Source organism: Sceloporus occidentalis, unplaced genomic scaffold, assembly GCF_023333645.1.
Source record: "Sceloporus occidentalis isolate IW3139 unplaced genomic scaffold, rSceOcc1.0.p SCAF_8, whole genome shotgun sequence".
Taxonomy (NCBI): domain Eukaryota; kingdom Metazoa; phylum Chordata; class Lepidosauria; order Squamata; family Phrynosomatidae; genus Sceloporus; species Sceloporus occidentalis.
Genome location: NW_028316988.1, coordinates 24,117,996 through 24,137,861, shown reverse-complemented (window position 1 = coordinate 24,137,861; position 19,866 = coordinate 24,117,996). Strand labels below are relative to the sequence as shown.

The 19,866-nt window shown below is 41.2% G+C and overlaps 2 protein-coding genes and 1 pseudogene across 4 annotated transcripts; all 3 read right to left on the bottom strand.

Moving 5' to 3' along the window:
- Positions 1–332: 332 nt before the first annotated feature.
- Positions 333–10,946, bottom strand: LOC149308295 (3-galactosyl-N-acetylglucosaminide 4-alpha-L-fucosyltransferase FUT3-like). 3 transcript variants are annotated; one of them, XM_089537051.1, is made up of 2 exons: positions 10,916–10,946; positions 333–1,675 (listed from the first exon to the last, which is right to left on the bottom strand). In XM_089537051.1, the coding sequence occupies exon 2, from the start codon at positions 1,664–1,666 to the stop codon at positions 578–580; it is 1,089 nt and encodes a 362-aa protein (XP_089393177.1). In that variant the 5' UTR covers positions 1,667–1,675; positions 10,916–10,946; the 3' UTR covers positions 333–577. The 3 variants fall into 3 exon arrangements, with proteins under 3 accessions (XP_089393177.1, XP_089393176.1, XP_089393175.1); XM_089537050.1 differs by lacking the exon at positions 10,916–10,946 and adding an exon at positions 10,727–10,774; XM_089537049.1 differs by lacking the exon at positions 10,916–10,946 and adding an exon at positions 4,422–4,476.
- Positions 10,947–11,520: 574 nt separating this feature from the next.
- On the bottom strand, positions 11,521–12,600 carry LOC149308294 (3-galactosyl-N-acetylglucosaminide 4-alpha-L-fucosyltransferase FUT3-like). The gene has a single exon (XM_089536861.1). The coding sequence runs from the start codon at positions 12,598–12,600 to the stop codon at positions 11,521–11,523; it is 1,080 nt and encodes a 359-aa protein (XP_089392987.1).
- Positions 12,601–14,698: 2,098 nt separating this feature from the next.
- On the bottom strand, positions 14,699–15,790 carry LOC149308293 (4-galactosyl-N-acetylglucosaminide 3-alpha-L-fucosyltransferase FUT5-like; annotated as a pseudogene).
- Between the last annotated feature and the right edge of the window lie 4,076 nt (positions 15,791–19,866).

Genomic DNA, 19,866 nt, shown 5'->3' with positions numbered 1-19,866 from the left:
TTTATTAATGAGGAAGAACACACTTGACCACATGTGTTCTGGTTTAAATCTGTAAAATGTTGGATGGTCTGCTCCTGTGCAATTTTTTTTAAAAAATTTCAAATTTCTTCTGAGCTGTTTATGAAGAAATTTAAACATTTTTAGTGTATTTTCTTCACATGAACCAAGCAAGCTGGAGGTGCATGAATAAAAGACAAACTGTATGAAATTCCTTCTCACCTCCATCTGGCAAATGGAAGAGGTACTGAGAATTCCAACACAGAAAGGACCACATCATTGTAGCCAAGTTGTTAAAGGCAAGGAGCATATCATTAAAAAGAAGAAACAAAGGCAACCCATATTCAAAACTTAATATTCTTAACAAGACAAAGTGGTTCAGAGCCAGACTTTAACAGCTATGGACACAAAGACCTCTGCTTGGCAATTTCTTAACAAAAACAAAGAAACACAACCGTGCTTCCGAACACTCCCTTGTGTTGTCTTCTGTGTTCCAGATCTAGTTCCATCTTTGGGACACCTTGATCTTACCAGAGGATCAGTCACAGAGAGGCTGGACAAAGAAAGGTAGTTCGCTGTCTCATGCAGTGAGGTTTCTCCCATCCTTGAACCACTTGCTCAGTTCTGGAATGGTCTGGAATTGAACTGGTTTCTTCTGTAAGACCTGACAAGCTTTGCAGATGCTGAAGTCCCACCAGAAGCCTCGAATGGGCTTCAGCCATGAGTGCCAATGGAAGTAACTCTGATATCGTGTTGTGTTCCTGTCCAATTCATGCAAGAACATTGCCAATTCTCGGGCAGATGGGAAGTCATTGACATGAATGAATGAGTCCGAGGGCATATAACGTTCGTAATTCTTTCTGGGTGGTCCAAGAACGACAGGCACGGCCCAAGTGAGGAAGGCATTCCTCCAGATCTTCTCTGTGATGTAGTCCTCATGTATGGAGTTCTCAAAAGCCAGGTAGAATTTATATTGGGACAACGTGGACAGTTGTTTAACCCAAGGGAGAGGTGAGTGATGGCGTCCGTAGACGTCCACTGGGATATACTTCTTCAGTTCCTTGTAGTATTTCACCCGACCAGAGCCTGACTTCCAGTTGCTCACCACCCAGGCCACCAGCTTAGACTTGGGTGGAATAGTGAAATTTTGAGGCTGAGGGAGGACTTCCATCCACCCGTAAGGAGTGTAGATGTCCGAGTCTCTCCGGTAAGTCATGGTGAGGTTGAAGAGGTTGTCCATGGAGTCGAGGTTAGGGGTGTTGCTGGGAGACTCCATGTTTAACCAGATCCAGCGTTGAGATGGCGGCCTCGGTTCTTTGGGGAGTTTCTTGGGGTTACCATGGAGATCACGATGGTGGATCAGAACTGCGTCTGCCTTTGGATACCAGCTGCGGTCAGTGGTGATGTGGCACTCAGGGATGCCCAGGAGCTTGAAACAGTTTTCGATATGGCAGTGCTTCCCGAAAGGGCATGTCCAAAGCAGGAGGGTGAGTTTGGAGAAGCCCATGTCAACAGGATATGCCAGCGTGGCAGGATCATGACCCCCAGGTTCTGTTTCCATGGACATTTCGATGTAGGCAAAGAGTATCACGATGAATCCAAGCTGGAAGGCTACAAAGGCCAAGAATTTCTTCCAAGTTGCGGAGGTCCTTTGTCCATTGGAATCCATGAGGCAGCCCTGGAAGGAAAGCAGTGGCAGTGGGTAGGACTCCTTTCTTCACCAAGGTAAGGAATGCTTGAATCTATAGGATCCAAGGACTTCCAAATGCCCCTTATTACAACAGATGCTTTTATTGAAGGGCTGGAGAGCTTGGCCCTTATAGGATTGATAGGCGTCCCTTATTATAAAGGATGCCCTTCATTTAAGGGCTGAAAAGCTTGGCCCTTACAGGGCTGATGGGTCCCTTATTATTAGGGATCCCCCTTATTTGCAGGACAGAAAATGTGTCCCTGATGTGTCTCTTAGTATAAGGGAAGTCCTTTATTTGATAGCCAAAAGGCTTTTAATTTTGATATAGACTGGGCAAGAGTAGCAAAATAAGTACAGTACTGTAAATAAATCCTGTATTTTTGAATGGAGGCCCTTCATAAAGACAGAAGTGCATGGGTCACGTAATTGATGAATCTATACAAAGACTAGGTTAATTAACTGAAATCGGCACTTTTATTTGGTATTTAGGTAGAGCACAACCATTGTTAACAGCAACTTCCTGGTTGTCAATCCTGCTGCCTGCTATTGATTTATTTCTCCATTCATTCGTTTGTTTGTATGTTACCTTTCTCCCAGCATAGGACCCAGAGCAGCTCCCACACACAATGAATTTTAAAAGGCTCCACCATACACTTAGTTAAAAAAAATTAGAATCACTATGTAAAATTATATTAAATATCATTTAAAAGACATGCAAAAAGTTTTTAAAAGAAAAACACAACCTCACAATATGAATGATTGTTGACTGTCTCTTATTGATATTTTGAAAACTTTAGTTGTTGTTGTGTGCCTTCAAGTTTTTTGTGATTTATGGAGACCGCCAGGTGGACCTATCCTGGGTTTTCTTCGCAAGATTTGTTCAGAGGAGGCTTGCCATTGCCTTTCCCTGAGGCTGAGAGAGTGTGACTCGCCCAAGGTCCCCCACTGGGTTTCGCTCAGCAACATTCATTGGGGGACACTTGTATCTGAGCATGACAGGAACGTGTGAATTCCCATTTCTTGAGGGACAGTGTGGCGTAGCGGTTTGAGTGTTGGACTAGGACACTGGGGGAGACGAGGGTTCGAATTCTGGCTCAGCCATGTAAACCCTTGGGCAAGTCACACTCTCTCAGCCTCATAGGATGGCAATGGCAAACCCCCTGTGAAGAAATCTTGCCAAGAAAATCTCATGATAGTGTTGCCATAAGTCAGAAATGACTTGAGGGCACACAATAACAGACGGTTCTTAGCAATTTATGATAAATACAGATACACAAAACACATGTGCACCTCTCTCTCACACTCACACACATATATGCATACACACACACACACACAGAGTGGCTCTCCTTTCCTTTGGGGAAAGATTGTCCCCGGTTCACTTTTGCTCTCTTTGGATCATCTGCTAGGGATCTCCCCCAAAAGAGACTACCCAAAGCCCAGGCTTTTCGCTGTGCGATAGGCCTCCCCATCCAAGGGACAACATCCAGTACCTCTAATGCTCAGAAAGGGGGCTGCCCAAACTCTCACAATGGCGCTCTAAAATTTATGGTTTCAAGTATATTGTGGCCCCTTTTGTAGGATGACCAAAAGTCTTTCACTGCACTTCCGGTCAAGATGGCGAAGGAGTAAGTTGCAACCCACATAGCTGGTGGTAAGCGACTCCTCTCGCGGCGAATTGGGCACTAAAAGTTGCCCAAAAATTCCCCCTGACAAAGGGGATTCGGATGGGCTCACGGGGTCCCCATTTCTGAAAGAAAGGTTTCACTCCTTGCTTGGAGGAGACCCGGATTCAGACGGGGGACGCGAGCAATCCGCTGCCGCGGGAAGGGGACCAAAGAGTGGTTCAACTTCACCAGAATGCCCTTTTTCTTTTATGGAACAAAAGGACTCTGAATAGAGAAGTAAATCCCTACAAAAAGTTCCTCACAAGGGAGGCTACTCTGGCGAGAAAATTTTCAGGTTGGAAGTACGCGGAGTTGATAAGACAGAAAGATTGCAGTTGAGGGACTAGACAAAGTGAACTTTGATTTAAGAAGGGCTCTCCAATTTGTACTGTCGGAAGAAATCAAATTGAAACTGGGACTGAGATAAGATTTAAGATTTGGTGGTTTGAATAAACAGTGCGCAGAAAAGACAAACGGAGGACGTGACGGGTTGCCGGACGGTGAGAGGGAGGAAAGGCTGGAGAAGAGACGGAGAAGGAGCGTAGGACTGGGGGGGGGGGAACTGATAAACTTATAAGAGCAACGGGAGAAAAAGAGGAGTTGGGCAGCCGCGAGCGAGAAGGAGAAGTTGAGAACCTGAGAAGAGAAAAAGTTGAAGCGGCAGACAAGGAGGAAAGATAGACGGAGAGAAGAGAGACCAGAGGCGACGGATGAAGACGAGAAGTAGACGGAGAGGGAGAGACGGAATAGACGGATAAAAAAGAGAGCGAGGAGTGGAGGCGACGGATGAGAAGCAGATGCAGTCGAGAGAGAGAGAGGTGATATGAGGAGGAGACGAGGAGGAGAAGCAAACTATTCCCAAGGAAGAGAACACAGGAAAGAAAGGAAACAGCGGAGAAGAGCCGGTTTAAAAGGTGGTGGCAAGAAAGAGGACTTAAAGGGAACTGTAGAGATGACGTGTGTGTGGCTGGGAGGGAGGAAAGAGGGAGTCCTGAAAATGATAATTATGATTGAAAAAGGGCTTGATTAAATCAGTTATACATTTAAGTTAGAAAGATAGGGCCTACCTTTGAGTTTTCGGCGCTGATCGTTTTCAAGGTCACGAAGCACATGGCGGGGAGGAAGCGAGGGAGGGAGGAAGTGACATCAAATGGGGAAGTAGATTAAGAGATCAAAAAGAGGCAGGTAATTAGTGAAAGACGGTTAAGCAGATCAGAGTTAACTCACAGGAGCGCAGAGGTTGACATCTAGTGATCACATAAAAGTACTACATAGGGAATAAAAAAAGCTGTGAAATCGATTAGAGACCGGGAAAAGAAACCGAGAAAGAAGATTGACCTTAAAACAAGAGGTTAAGGAGACCTGGGAAATTAAATTAAAGGAACACACAGTTGACTAAGCCTCTGTTAAGAATTGTAGGACAACAGATATCCCTCCCTCAAAGAAGGAATATTGAAAAGAGAATGGAAAGAATAAGCGTGGTAACAAGAGAAAGAGAGAGGAAATTTCAACAATTAGAGTCCAAACAGGTGATAGCCACAGGGAGAAGAGCTTCAGTTGAAATGAAAACGTCGGACTCTAAGATTTTGGAAGCAATACAAAAGCTAGAAATGAATATACGTAAAGAGATAAAAGATTCGAGAGATGAACTTAGACAAGATCTTAAAAGAGAAGTAGAATGTCTGAAAAACACGATTAAAAGTGTAAACAATGATGTAAAAATACGAGATGGGAGAGTGAAACAACTAGAAGACAAAACAGGAAGGTTAGACAAAGCTACAAAGGACTTGGGAATAGCACAAGTACAAGTGAAAGAGACAAACAAATTAAGAGAAATAAAAGATAGGAAGAAATGCATTAAGATAAGAGGTTTAAAGGAAAGACAAAATGAAAATCTATATGAAGAAAGGATCCCCGCCCTTGCAGAACTCGTGAACTGTCCTAAGGAACTGCTGGATCTAGATGTCAATAAAATCTTCCGTATTAACTCGTCAGCTGCCAGAAATAGAGGTCTACCCAGAGACATTGCGGTATATTTTACTAGAGAAAGGATTAAGGACAAAATGATACAAGCAAGTTATGAGAAAAAGTTAATAATTGATGGAGAAGAGATTATGTTGTTTAAAGATGTTCCGGGAGAAGTATTACAGAAAAGAAGGGACTACACCACTCTCACAAGAATGTTACAACAGAAAAAGATAAGATACCGCTGGGAGCCAATTGAGAGCATCACCTTTACATGGAAACAAAGACAATACAAAATGGACACACTAGATAAAGCGAAAGCTTTCTATAATAGATGGTTCAAGGAGGAAGATAAGAAAGGTGAGGAAGAGAAAAAGAAAGAATATGAGAGAAATCCAAATGAAGATGAAGAGAAACAGAAACAGAATCAAAACAAAGAAAAGAAAAGTAATCGGAAAGGAGAACAGACGGTGATAATGCAAGAATTGGAGACTCCATATTCCGATAGAGGAGAAGATATCATTGAGGAAGCCCTTCTGGGAGCAGTAGGGGGAGTGGATAGTTATTTCATAAGAAGAGAGAGTGAGGAAGAAGAATCAGACGAAGAAGAAGAAGAAACAGGAGAAAGAGAGGAAGAGATAGTAAGAAAAGAGGGAGAAAGTGTAGAGGCGTAGCATAGGTTAGAAAATAAATATCAGAGAAAATGAAGTTCCTCTCGTGGAACGTAAAGGGAATGAACTCCCCTTATAAGTGAAAGAAGGTATTTCATGTATTAGAAAAAGGAAGAATAGACATCTGTTGTATTCAAGAAACTAAAATTAGGAAAGAAGATGAAAAATACTTTAAAAACCCAAAATTAGGTCAAAGCTTTGTCTCAGCAGGTGACAAGAAAAAAATGGAGTGGTAATTTATGTGAAGAATCATATTAAAGGGAGAGAAATATTTACAGATGAGGAAGGCAGGTATGTTGCGATTGAAATTAATCTGGAATGGAAAAATACCCTTGCAATAGGAGTTTACGGCCCAATTGGAAATAAAGCAAATTTCTGCAAAAAATTAAATAAGAAAATACAAAATTTAAATTACGAACAACATATTTTATTGGGTGATTGGAATGGGGTTGTGGACCCAGCCCTAGACAGAATATCACACAAAAAAATAGATATAAAACAAGGTACACTACCACAATCACTGTTTAATTTGCTAGAAAGTCTGAATTTAGTGGACCCTTGGAGACAGAAACATCCAAACAGTAAGGAATATACATTTTACTCAAACCCCCATATTTAAGCCTCCAGAATTGACATTTCAAAAGAGCTCTGGAAAAGCATCAAAAAAGTAGACATTATAACTAATTAAATCTCAGATCATAACCAAAATACACTTGAGATATATAGTCAGAAACAAGATTACTCCTGGAAATTAGATGAATTTCTTTTAAAAGACGAAAAGATTCAAAAGCAGATTAAAGAACACTTACAGTATTATTTTTAAAGAAAATATCGAAGGGGAAGTGAATTACAAAACAATTTGGGACTCATCGAAAGCAGTAATTAGAGGGCTTTTAATCAAAAGCAGTATTGAAAAAAAGAACAAAAAGATCAAAGAAATCCAAGAGATTTCAAAGAAAATTCAAGAAAGAGAAAAAGCTAGAATTCAAAATCCACAAAATGTAAAAATTGGAAAGGAAATTAGTATGTTAAAAAAATTAGATTATTTAACTGCAGAAGAGATTAGCAAAAAAATAAAATTCGCAAAACAAAAATATTTTGAATATGGAAACAAAGCGGGGAAATTCTTAGCATATAAAGTTAAAAATCTAAAGGAGAGGAACCTAATAACAGAATTGCAAGAAAACCAAATAAGACATGTAAATCCTGATAAAATAAAAGAGATCATATACAAGTATTTTCAGAGTTTGTACGCTGAGACAAATAATAGAGAAACCCACTCAGAAAAGATAGAGAAATATTTGGACAAAATAACAAAAAAAGAATTTAAAACAAGAAACGAAAGAATTACTGAACAATCCATTCACGAAACAAGAAATAAGGGATGCAATAAATAAAGGGGAAAATGGGAAAGCCCCAGGCCCGGATGGGTTCACAATAATGTATTACAAAGTATTCCAAGAGGAATTAATTAGCCCCCTACAAAAATTATTTAACGATATTGCTAAGAATGGCATACCGAACACGTGGAAGGAAGCCAATATAATTCTGATTCCCAAAGAAGGGAAAGATCCTAGCTTACCCCAAAATTATAGACTCATGTCACTTTTAAATACAGATTACAAAATATTTACAAGTATATTGGCAGAGAGACTCAAAATTTTCTTTAAAAATTGGATAAAAGAGGATCAAAATGGCTTACTACCAAAAAGACAAATCAAGTACAATATCAGAACAATAATAAACATAATTACTATGAAAAAAAGCCTGGTAAAGAATTGGCACTAATGTTCCTCGACGCTGAGAAAGCCTTTGATAATCTAAATTGGCAATGTATGTTAAAATTATTACAAAAATGAGATCTCGGAGAGAATATAGTGAATTGGATTAAACAAATATATACAGAACAAACAGCAAAAATTATCGTGAATGGATCTAAAACAGATAAATGTAAAATTGAGAAGGGTACCAGACAAGGATGCCCTCTCTCGCCCCTGTTATTCATAACTTGTATGGAAATTTTATGTAATGAAATAAGAGAGAATAAAGACATCAAGGGAACAAGAATTAAAGGCCAGGAACATAGAATTAAAGCGTATGCGGACGATACAGTAATAATAATGGAAGATCCTCTTGTAAATTGTGAAAAAACAATGCAACTAATTAATGAATTTGGGGAAGGTGCGGGTTTTAAAATAAATAAAGCCAAATCGGCTATGATCACATGTAATTTGGAGAAAAGGAAACAAGAACATTTACAAAGGGAAACTGGAATTCCAATACAGAAAAGAGTAAAATACTTAGGAGTGATTATTATAACAAATAAAAACAGCGAATTATTTGATAACAACTATAAGAAAAATTGGCAAGAAATAAAGGAAAGTTTAGAAACTTGGTCAAAATTACAGATATCTTAGCAATATCGTTAAGAATTTCCCTACTTAAAATGTGCATGCTACCCAAAATGATTTTCTTTATTTCAAAACTTACCAATAATAATGAAAGATTCAATATTTGGACAATGGAAAAAAGATATACTGTACTCAAATGTATCTGGATAAATAAGAAATCAAGAATAAAATGGACTTCACTAACAGACAGCAAAGAAAGAGGAGGGTTTGCAGTGCCGGATTTTAAATTATATTACCACGCATGCTGTCTAGATTGGATTTGGGAATGGATACATTTAGAGAACCAAAAATTATTAGATCTAGAAGGATTCAATTTGATTTATGGGTGGCACGCATATCTGTGGTATGGGAAAGAGACCCAAAATAAAAATTTTAATGATCATATAATTAGAAAAGCACTTCTGAGAATATGGAAAATTTATAAAGGAAAACTATACAGAGCCCTGCCAAATTGGGTATCCTCACATGAAGCGTTGTTAAAAAGAATATGTATAGAAGGATGGTTAAAATACAAGAAGATTCTTGAAAGGGAAAGAGGAATAAGAATAATTAAAACAAAAGAAGAATTAGAAGAGATAGGAATCAAATTACAATGGTTCTTATATTTACCGTTGGCGGAGAGATATAGGCAAGACAAAAAACAGCTAGGCTTCAATACGGAAGAGACAGAATTAGATACAATTATCTTTAAATGGGGGGAAAGGGGTTATTTCAAAATTATACAAACATTGCCTTAAATTAGAATTGGAAAAGGAAAGAATTAAACCATGTATGATTAGTTTGGCTAAAAATGTTGGACATTCAATACCACTGGAAAAATGGGAAAGAGCCTGGGGGAAAGATCTAAAATGTTCATTATGCATGGACATGAAAGAAAATCTATTAAAAATGATCCACGGGGGGTATTTGACCCCTTCCAGATTAAGTAAAATATATAAAAGCAAGACAGGATTATGTTAGAGATGTAATGGGAAAGTGAGGCCTGTTACAGACAGCCAAAATAAAGCTGCTTCGAGTCACAGTGGAAGTATGGTGTTTCAATGATGCATGCGTCCTAAGAGTCCAGAAGCCACACCAAAGCCACGTTCCAGTCCTTAGGGCTGAAGTGTGGCTTTGGTGCGACTTCTGGACTCTTAGGACGCATGCATCATTGAAACACCATACCTCCACTGTGACTCGAAGCAGCTTTATTTTGGCTGTCTGTAACAGACCTGAGTTCATTCTATCACATGTGGTGCACATGCCCGAATGTTAAAGCTTATTGGAACAAGATTCACAAGATAATACAAAACATACTACAAATTGAAATGAAAATGGAACCAGAATTATTTCTGTTGAATATGATAGACAGTAAGGAGATAAGACAGAATTTAAAACCGACTTTGTACTTAATAACAGCTGCAAGGATCTCCCTAGCCAAAGCTTGGAGAAATGATGAAGTCCCGACAATGGATATTTGGTTATATAAAGCTTTAGAAATAGTGGAGATGGATAAAATTACAATGAAGCTAAGAGATGGAGTAGAAGAAGCAAATCAGATCTGGGACCCGTCAATAAAATTTTGTAAAGACAGATGGTCAATTTAAAAGGAATTTCTTAATAAGTCTTATTTTTAACTATCACTGTTTTTCTTGTTATTATCTAAACATATACTTTGAGACAAATTGGAAGAAGACCAGATTGTTACAACACGTTTTTGATAAAAAGGCAATCTTTTATATTTCAAGGGCATATGCATTTATTTAAACACAAAGTTATGGTGTTGTGAAGGAATAGTAGCCATATCAATTTAAACGTCAATTGAGGAATATATTAACACAGCTGTTAAGCTTGCATTTACATAGTTAATAAAGGGGGTGGGGGTAAAGGGAAATAAGAAGACAAAAGCAAATGATTATTTTCTATCTTTCTATTTTATTTCATTTTCATTTCTGTATATAATGTAAAATTTAATAAAGATTATTTTTAAAAAAGTATTTCACTGGAAAGGACAAAGCACCACAAAATGTAGGCCATTACAAAAATGAAAGCTAAAATCACTCATAGGAATGTAAACCCATGCTTCATAGCCATGCTCAAAATGGAGGGCATTTTGAAATTCTTCCCAGATATGTCCTGGTCCCCACTAGTCCTTTCGGACCCCTTTCAGACCATTTTTAGGACAGTGGAGAGACCAAGAGATGGCTACCATGCCCCTGAAGTCTAAGCTCCATGAGGCCTACAATTTCTTTAGAGACCTACAGATCCATAAATCCTACAAATCCCTAAGCCCAAGATCCCCTGAGGCCTAGGCCTCCATAAGGCCTGCCAGTCCCTGAGACCTACCATTCTTTTTTAGGGTGGTGATTCCCAAACTTTGTTCCTCCAGGTGTCTTGGACTTCTGCTCCCAGAATCCCCTGGAGGACCAAAGTTTGGGAGCCATTGCTTTAGGGCTACAGCTGAGATACACCTGTTATTTTATGGTTTCCTCCTCCTTTGTGATGCTGTGACACCTGGGATCTCAAAAGAAGCACCTTTTTGTATTAATAATGGAGTTCACATTTGATACCATGGACTTTGGAAGGCTTTGTTTGAAGCCTTTGTTTGAAGCCTCATGGAGGAGGGACTGGCTTCCATAGAAAATGAAAGCCTGTGACTAATGCTGTTTGTTTTTATTTTATTTTTCTCCTGGGTGATTTTTAAACCCTTTGCCTGATGAAGAAGCCAGGGGAGCTTCAAAAGCTTGCATCATGTATTTTGTGCATTTTGGTTAGCTGATTAAAGGTACCACTATTTTGTGGATTTTGGATGTTACTGAACTTTGCTTTATGGCAAACACAGCTACCCTGAATATTTTTCTTTCTTGTTGCCTGGCTATTATGCCCTCTCCTACTTTTCATTGATGACATGTTGGAGGGTGTGCAACATTCAACCTCCAAATATCTCTAAACTGCACAGAGATCACAACTATCCATCAATGGCTTACTGCCTTCTTCTTTCCTTGGTTTCTCTGTTAATCTTTTCCAAGTCCAGTTAAGTCTTAGTGATATCTTGACCTTGCCGAATGACCAGTCCCACACAGGCCAGCTGGTTCAAACAAGGTAGCTCACCTTCCTCTACAACAATGGTTTTATCCACTTTACTTGAACCATTTGCTTAGGTCCGGGATTGTCTGGTATTGAACTAGACTTTCCTGCAAAGCCTGACATGCTTTGCAGAACTTAAAGGCCCAAGGAGTTGGTCCATTAGGTTTCAGCCATGAGCGCCAACGGAAGTAACTCTCATATCGCGTCGTGTTCCTGTCCAACTCATGAAGGAAGTTGGCTAACCCTTGGGCAGATGGGAAGTCATCGATGTGGATGAACGAGTCTGGAGGAATATGGCGTTCGTAATTCTCTCTTGGAGGTCCGAGGACAATGGGAACAGCCCAAGATTGGAAAGCATTCCTCCAGACCTTCTCTGTGATGTAATCCTCATGAATGGAGTTCTCAAAGGCCAGGTAGAATTTGTAATGCGACAATGTGGACAGATGTTGGTCCCGAGGAAGAGGTAGGCGATGGCGTCCATAGATGTCCACCTGGAGGTACTTCTTGAGTTCCTCATAGTATTTTACCCGTCGAGAGTCTGGTTTCCAGTTACTCACTGCCCAAGCTACCAGCTTAGACTTGGGGGGAATGGTGACATTTTGTTTCTGCGGAAGAACTTCCATCCACCCATAAGGAGTGTAGATGTCTGAATCTCTTCGGTAAGTCATGGTGAGATTGAAGCGGTTGTCTAAGAAGCTTTGTACAGAGTGGGACGTGGGTGACTCCAAGTTGAACCAGATCCAGCGTTGGGATAGTGGCCTTGGCTTTTGGGGGAGTCTCTTAGGGTTACCATAGAGATCAAAATGGTGGATGAGGACTGCGTCTGCCTTTGAATACCAGCTGCGCTCGATGGTGATGTGGCAATCAGGGATGCCCAGCAGCCTGGAACATTTTTCAATGTGGGAGCGCACCCCGAAAGGCCAGGTCCACAGCAGGATGGTGAAGTTGGAGATTGTCTTCTCAATTAGAGGGCTACTTCTCAACGGTTGTGGTGGTTGCAGAATGGGGACCCCAAGATCTAAGTTCACAGATCGGATGTAGATGAAGACTATTCCACTGATCCCAACCTGGAGGAATGTGAAGATGAGAAGTTTCCAGAGAGTCCATGTTTGCGTCTGTCTAGTGGAATTCATGGAGCAACCTGGGCAAGGAAGAGATGAAGTGAAGCAATGGGAAGATTTAGGCTTTGGGTGTCTGTGTTTATTCCTGGAATATTATATATACTACTTAGCTTGGTATAACTAATCGAGTTACCTCTAATGGCAGAACCCCTCAAAAGCTGATGGAAATATCAGTCATCCGTGCTTCACTTGCTGGCAGAATGGACCTCTTTCTCCCCAAATCTGGTAAAGTTGGTAGCATCAGGATTTATGGTTGTGGCAATATTGTCACATTTATACTTCTTTTGGTTGCTAAGCCTACAAAACCTTAAATGCAAAGCTGTGTAGAGGACTGAACATGGGTCTATCTACCCACCGTGAAAGAAAAGTATGTGAAGTCGAAGGCTTTCATGGCCGGCATCCATAGTTTTTGTGGGTTTTTCGGGCTCTGTGGCCATGTTCTAGCAGAGTTTCTTCCTGACGTTTTGCCAGCATCTGTGGCTGGATGCCAGCCACAGATGCTGGTAAAACATCAGGAAGAAACTCTGCTAGAACATGGCCACAGAGCCCGAAAAACCCACAAAAAACTAAAGAAAAGTATGTTGCAGGTCCACCTCTCATACTCTCCATCCTTTCACAGATGAAAGTTTGGACATGTTATGGTGAAGCAACTTTGGAGTGTGGTCAAGAAGGTCAAAGTTATTAAAAAGGAAGAACAGACAAGCTCAGAGAAGCTGCAGCAGTTTGCTTTTGCTCTTCCTTCTCCTAAGATGAATGTAAACTACTTTTGCACGTTGAATACATGTTGCAGCAGCTCAAGTAAATGGAGAACAAAGAGGCAAAGTAAGAGGAAGGGAGAGAGATGGGATATTTTAAAAGTAGATGCTAAAGTGGGATGACAGAAGATTAATGAGTACTGTCCCTAACAAGTTGGGACAGTTGGAGGATATGCCCTCTACTTCTTCTCTTGGAAATCAACTGAAATCAAAGCTGAAATTTTGGAAATATTGGAAATCAAACGGGAGAAGGATGAGAGACACTCACCTCTAGCTTTCATCCAGAGAGCATCGACCCCTATCTGCACAGAAAGCCTGGCAAGCAGAAACCCAACAGTTTTTCTACAGGTTGTGTTCCTTAACAGGTGTATGAGCGCAATGGTGTGTCACCTGCTGCTTTAGAGCTTTTTCCTAGTTTTTCTGTCCTAAGATTGATGGGTTCCACCCTTCTCAAATAACATCTATGTTGTTTTTTCAGCCGAAGCAATGCAGCCGGACCCTGATGTGATCTTAATGAAAGGGATTATATGGCCAGTGGTTGCTAGGGAGGGGCATCTTCTTTCAAATACAAAAATACTAAACATTTCAAATTACTTCATCGCCCAAGTTTCTTTCTTTCATAGCCATCAAATGAAGGTGAAACTGTCATGGACTGATTCATAGTATAGTTGCAAGGATCCACAAAGGCTATAAAGTCCAACCCCCTGCCATGGGAAAAGAGAAAGCACTCATGGAAAATGCCCATCTAACTTCCGTTCAAAGACCTCAGAAGAAGGAGAGTCCGCCATCCTTTTCCACTATCAAATAGCTCTTATAGTCAGGAAGTTCTTCCCAGTGTTTAGGTGGCATCTCTTGTCTTGTCATTTGAATTCACTGGTTCTGTCCTGGTTGTGTGCAAATTGCCTTTTCCCTTGTTTGAACTCATTTTGTAGCAATAGACGTAAGCAGCTTGCTTACTGCCTTTACTTCTTTGGGGTTTTGCCATTATTTCTTAAATTTTGTGGTACTTTATTTAAGCAGTACGAAAGGTAAAAGAAAAAACTGCATGTTTGAAATGTCAGTTTTCAAAATGCAGGAGGCAAAGCGCAGGTTGTGGAATCATCTTTATAAATAATAGACTACCTTGAGTCTTTCCTAGTAATACCATCATTCACATTCACACATGATTTAGGATGGGCAACAGCTGAATGATTAATGAAGTCAATAAAAGGGAACCAAGTTGTAAAATATGCTGTTTTCCACTTTATTAATCTGCTCCAAATCCAGTTAAGTCTGCAAGACATCTTTCTTTGCCAACAGTTGAGTCCCTGAGAGGTCAATTGACCAACTGCTTTAAACCAGAGCGGGATTACGCTTCATTTGAACCACTTGCTCAGTTCTGGAATAGTCTGGTATTGAACTGGCTTCTTCTGTAAGGCCCAGCATGCTCTGCAGAAATGCATGGCCCATGAGAATTTTCCAAAAGGTTTCAGCCATGAGCACCAATGGAAGTAACTCTGATATCGTGTCGTGTTCCTGTCCAATTTGTGCAAGAACTTGGCCAATTCTTGGGCAGAAGGGAAGTCATCAATATGAATGAACAGATCTGGAGGCATATACTGTTCATAGTTCTTTCTTGGAGGTCCAAGAAGAACAGGTACAGCCCCAGCAAGGAAGGCCTTCTCCCAGACCTTCTCGGTGATGTAGTCCTCATGAATGGAGTTCTCAAAGGCTAGGTAGAATTTGTACTGGGATATTGTGGACAGATGTTTATCCCATGGGAGAGGTAGGCGATGCTCTCCATAGATGTCCACCTGGAGGTGCTTCTCCAGTTCCTCATAGTATTTCACGCGATGAGTGCCAGGTCTCCAGCTGCTCACCACCCACGCTACCAACTTAGACTTGGGTGGGATGGTGATATTTTGCGGCTGAGGAAGAACTTCCATCCACCCATAAGGGGTGAAGATATCTGAGTCTCTCCGATAGGACATGATGAGATTGAAGCGGTTGTCCATCATGCTGAGGTTGGGAGAGGCGGTGGGTGACTCCATGTTGAACCAGATCCAGTGTTGGAACGGTGGCCTAGGCTCTTGAGGGAGTCTCCTGGGACTACAGCACACATCCCGGTGGTGTACAATGAGCGCATCGGCCTTTTGGTACCGGCTGCAGTTAGCTGTGATGTAGCAGTCCAGGATGCCCAGCAGCTGGGAACACCTTTTGATAGGAATAGGTGTGTCAAAAGGCCAGGTCCACAAGAAGATGGTAAGCTTGGAGGGATGCTTGTCAACTGGGAGGCTATTTTCCAGCCGTTTTGGTGGTCAGAGTGTGACAGGCACAGGGTTGCCCAGATCTGGTTTCACAGCTATCCAGATGTAGCTGAAGAAGATTGCACTGAGGCCAAGTTGGAAGAGGGTGAAAATCAAGGCCTTCTGGCATGTTGCTTTTGGAGGGTGTCCACCTGAATCCATACAGCAGCCCAGGAAGGGAAGAGAGACACCGTAAAGTAATGTGGGTCTATAGGCCAAAAATGATTTCAAGGTTTAAACCAGACCTGGAAATTTGGGGCCCTTCTCTGCTACTCAAGAGCAGGAGGCAAATCCCAAGCAACATACCCCCACCTCGTCCTCTCTTTAACAAGTTTTGACCTGCAGACAATCATGAGTCTCACTGTTGATCAGCAGGTAAATTAAGTGGTTCCGAAATGCACCATGCACAAGATGTTTCCTTCTGAAACATCCTCAAAAGAACTGGTGATGATTTAAGAGCATGACAATCCAATGCCCTTCTTCCTCTAGTCTCCCCCAACTCTCAACTTCTATCTCATAATTCCCAGTCCTTCATCCCAATTCGCCCATCTGCCCATCTTGCACCCCACAGTCCAGTACTCTCCAGTTTCCTCCTTTAGGCTGAAACAGCCCCAGTTAATTGTCTCTCGTCCTACTTTCAGTTTGCACCACTTGGAGTAAGCGAAGAACAAAGGAGAGGGAAACCAGGACATTGTAAAAGCAGCTGAAAAACTGAGATAGCAGAGGATTAGTCAGGGATGCTCCTTCTAATCTAAGGCTTTGAGAACTACACCGAAAAATACCACATTTTTTCCCTGCCTTGAGGAACCAGGAAGAATTCTGACTATGCCAGTAAATTCACTCAACTGAAAGCATCTCACATTTCCCATCCACCTTGTCTGATGCAATTTGGTAAACAAAGCAGTTCCATTCAAAGTGTTTATTAGACCCACAGAGCCATAAACGGTTTGAGGATAGAACCTCTGAAAGACTGTCACCTTCTAGTGACAAACCTCTCTGAGATTTTGAGATCTTCAATGGAGAACCTGTTGCCTGTCCCATCATCCCAAGGAGCAAGACATGGATGAAGACATGAGAGAGGACTTCCTCTGCAATGGTACCCCGACTGTGGAAATCCTTCCCAAGGGAAGCCATCTCAGCTCCATCTCTCTTGGGTTTACAGTGGAGGGTGAGAACCATAATATTTCCTTGGGCCTTGGACTTAGAAATTTGGGTTTTATTCTACTTCATAAGAATATTATCTACTTTATCTCCTTTAGCTTCTGAGCAGGTAAACACTTCTAGATAAATAGATTATAGATGTCATTCACAGCAAGTCATTCCCCTGATGGTGCACAAAAACCAGGCTTCTTCTGATGGGAATTCAGTCCCTCCTTCTGTCAAATCTAATCTCAAGGACTACCTTATATGTTACCGCCTTTTATGGATGGGTAAAGCTGAAAGAACTTTGAAAAGATTGTCCACACCTCTCCGCAAATACCTGAACTGAATCTCTTTCCTAGAAGACCATGTTCCGGTCACCAAGGGAGTCTTTGCAGCTAGAATTTCATGGAAGTTTCTGTATCCAGGGACCAACTCATGTTTCTCCTCTGCCCCTTGGCTTTTTGAAAATCCACTGATGAATGGGACTCAACTCCAGCTTTGTAACACTCTGCACACAGATGATGGTTTGGAGCTATCTGCAGATGGATCCATGTGACATTTGGTAGAGAAGGAATCAATTTGAAAGGCAAATTTGGTTGATTTCTCCAAGCAAAGTATAAATCCAAAGGCGTGCCCCTTGGTGTTATTATTCTTACAAATCCAAGCATCTGGGTCCATCCCTTCTTAAGCTGGCATTTGAAACTTGTCTATTAGACAAGAGACAGACTTGGCCATGAGCCATTTAGGTGTGACCTGAACAAAAAGTGCTCCCTCTTTGGTAAGGTAGCGGGAGAATTTCATTTCAATTGGTTTTAAGGGAATGCACTTGGAAGGGCAGCCATGAAGGAAGTAGATGAGATCTTCAAGTGAAAAAAATACATCACTCAATACCAAAGCCAGGATGGTCCATGACATTGTATTTCTGATTTCTATGTATGGTTGCGAAAGCTGCACAATGGAGAAAGCAGACAGGAAGAGAAACAACCATTTTAAGGGGGAAATGTACCAAACATGATCGGTTTCTTCTTTTTTCCAGATGAACAGGACATGAAATTTGATTTGATATTATTATTATTATTACTATTATAAATCAAACCTGGGTGAAATTGAAATGTAAAGACCTAACAATCTAGACTCAAGGCTTTGAATGGTTAACCCTAAAACATTCCATTTTGAAACTCTGTATATTCAGCCACAGTAGATCCCAGGGAGGCGTGGGAATGATCCCTTGAAGAGGATCGTTTTGTCAAATGATCAGTCTCAAGACCAGCCAACCAGTCAAACTGGGAAGTTTGCAGCTCATTTCAACCACTTGCTCAGCTCCAGGATGATCTGGTATTAAGCTGGCTTCTTCTGTAAGGCCCAACATGCTTTGCAGAAATGAATGGCCCAGGAAACATCTCCAAAAGGTTTCAGCCATGAGCACCAATGGAAGTAACTTTGATATCGTGTTGTGTTCCTGTCCAACTCATGCAAGAACGTGTCCAAGACTCAGTTACAGAAGCTCCTAAACCTGGCTTTCATATGTTCAAGGGTCGCTCTCTAACTGGAAGAAGAAAACGTTCCCTGACTCAAAGATTTTTTTCATGCAAAGCTGAAGGGTTACAGAGCACTTACTTTCCGATCGTTCTCTTCCAACCCAAGACAGAACAATGAAAAGGACTCACCTCCAGCTTTCATTGCTCTCTGTGTTCTTGGCTGAGACTGTGTTGATATGGCATTTGACTAGCAAGTGATGAAGGATCGGTACAGAAAGAAATATGGACAATGTTTCCAAGGGCATAACCAGGCATTTGACCAATGAGCAATCAGTATTGGGGTGTGGCCCTAGCTTTGGCTTGGATTCACTTTTCCAAACCCAATCAAGCAGTGCAACATCTGCCATTGCATTTGCTCCAAGGAGGATACAGGTCAAATTTATAGAAACTTGAAGAGTGTCATGAAACGGCTCAGGTCCAAGCTATCTGAAGGACTGTATCTCCTCATATGAACCTGCCCAAGATCTAGGACCTCTGAGAGTCTTCGCTCAATCTCATACTTTTCATGGACACATTTGGTGGGAACATTGCAAACAGGACCTTCTCAGTGGCTGCTCCCAGACTTTGGAACTCGATCCCGAGAGGCCAGGATGGCTCCTTTTTAGCTCTCTTGCTCAGCGGAGATGTTTCTACTCCAGCAAATTTTTGGAAATGGATAATAATAATAATAATAATAATAATAATAATAATAATAATAATAATTTATTTATAGCCCGCCCAATCACAAGGAATCCAGGCGGGTTACAACAGTAAAAATAAAGATAATAAAATAAAATACAATAAATAAATAAAATACAATAAAATTACAGAGAGCGTACATTCACAGTTAGGCCTGATGGAAGTTGGGCCTCTCTTTTTCACTCCCTCCCAGGTCTGATGATGATGTCATGGAGGGAGGGCTCTTCTTCTTGAGGCAAGGATTTTATTTTAATTAATTTTAATGTAATTCTTCTCATTAAATTTAAGAGAAGAATTGGTGGACAGAGTGACATAAGTCACAGTAAATGGGGAGTAGAACTAGGTAGGGAAGGCTTGCCGGAAGAGATCCGTTTTAAGAGCCTTCTTAAAGGCTGTAAGAGTAGAAATGTCCCGGATCTCCTTCGGCAGGTCATTCCATAGCTTCGGAGCTGCGATGGAAAAGGCCCTCTGGGTGACTGAAGTTAGCCTAGATTTTATTGGCTGAAGTAGATTCTTCCCCGAGGACCTTAGAGTGCGGGACGGACAGTATGGAAGTAGGCGGTCTCTTAAGTATTCTGGACCCAAGCCATGTAGGGCTTTGAAGGTAATCACCAACACCTTGTAACTTGCCCGGAAACTAATTGGCAGCCAGTGAAGGGATTTCAAAACCGGTGTTATGTGATCGGTACGACGAGTACCTGTAATTAACCTGGCCGCCATATTTTGTACAAGTTGAAGTTTCTGAACTTGGCACAAGGGTAGCCCCATATACAGCGCATTACAGAAGTCCAATCGAGAGGTGACCAGCGCATGTACAACTGTTTCAAGGTCTCCCTGCTCCAGGAAGGGGCGCAGCTGGCGTATCAGCCGAAGCTGATA

What these genes read in the sequence shown, in the direction of transcription:
- LOC149308295 (XM_089537049.1), bottom strand. Translation starts at nt 4,466, where the DNA reads ATGTGCTTCGTGACCTTGAAAACGATCAGCGCCGAAAACTCAAAG. An exon ending in TCAGCGCCGAAAACTCAAAG is followed by an intron (nt 1,676 to 4,421) that starts GTAGGCCCTATC and finishes CTTTCCTTCCAG; the next exon opens with GGCTGCCTCATGGATTCCAA.
- LOC149308294 (XM_089536861.1), bottom strand. Translation starts at nt 12,600, where the DNA reads ATGAATTCCACTAGACAGACGCAAACATGGACTCTCTGGAAACTTCTC.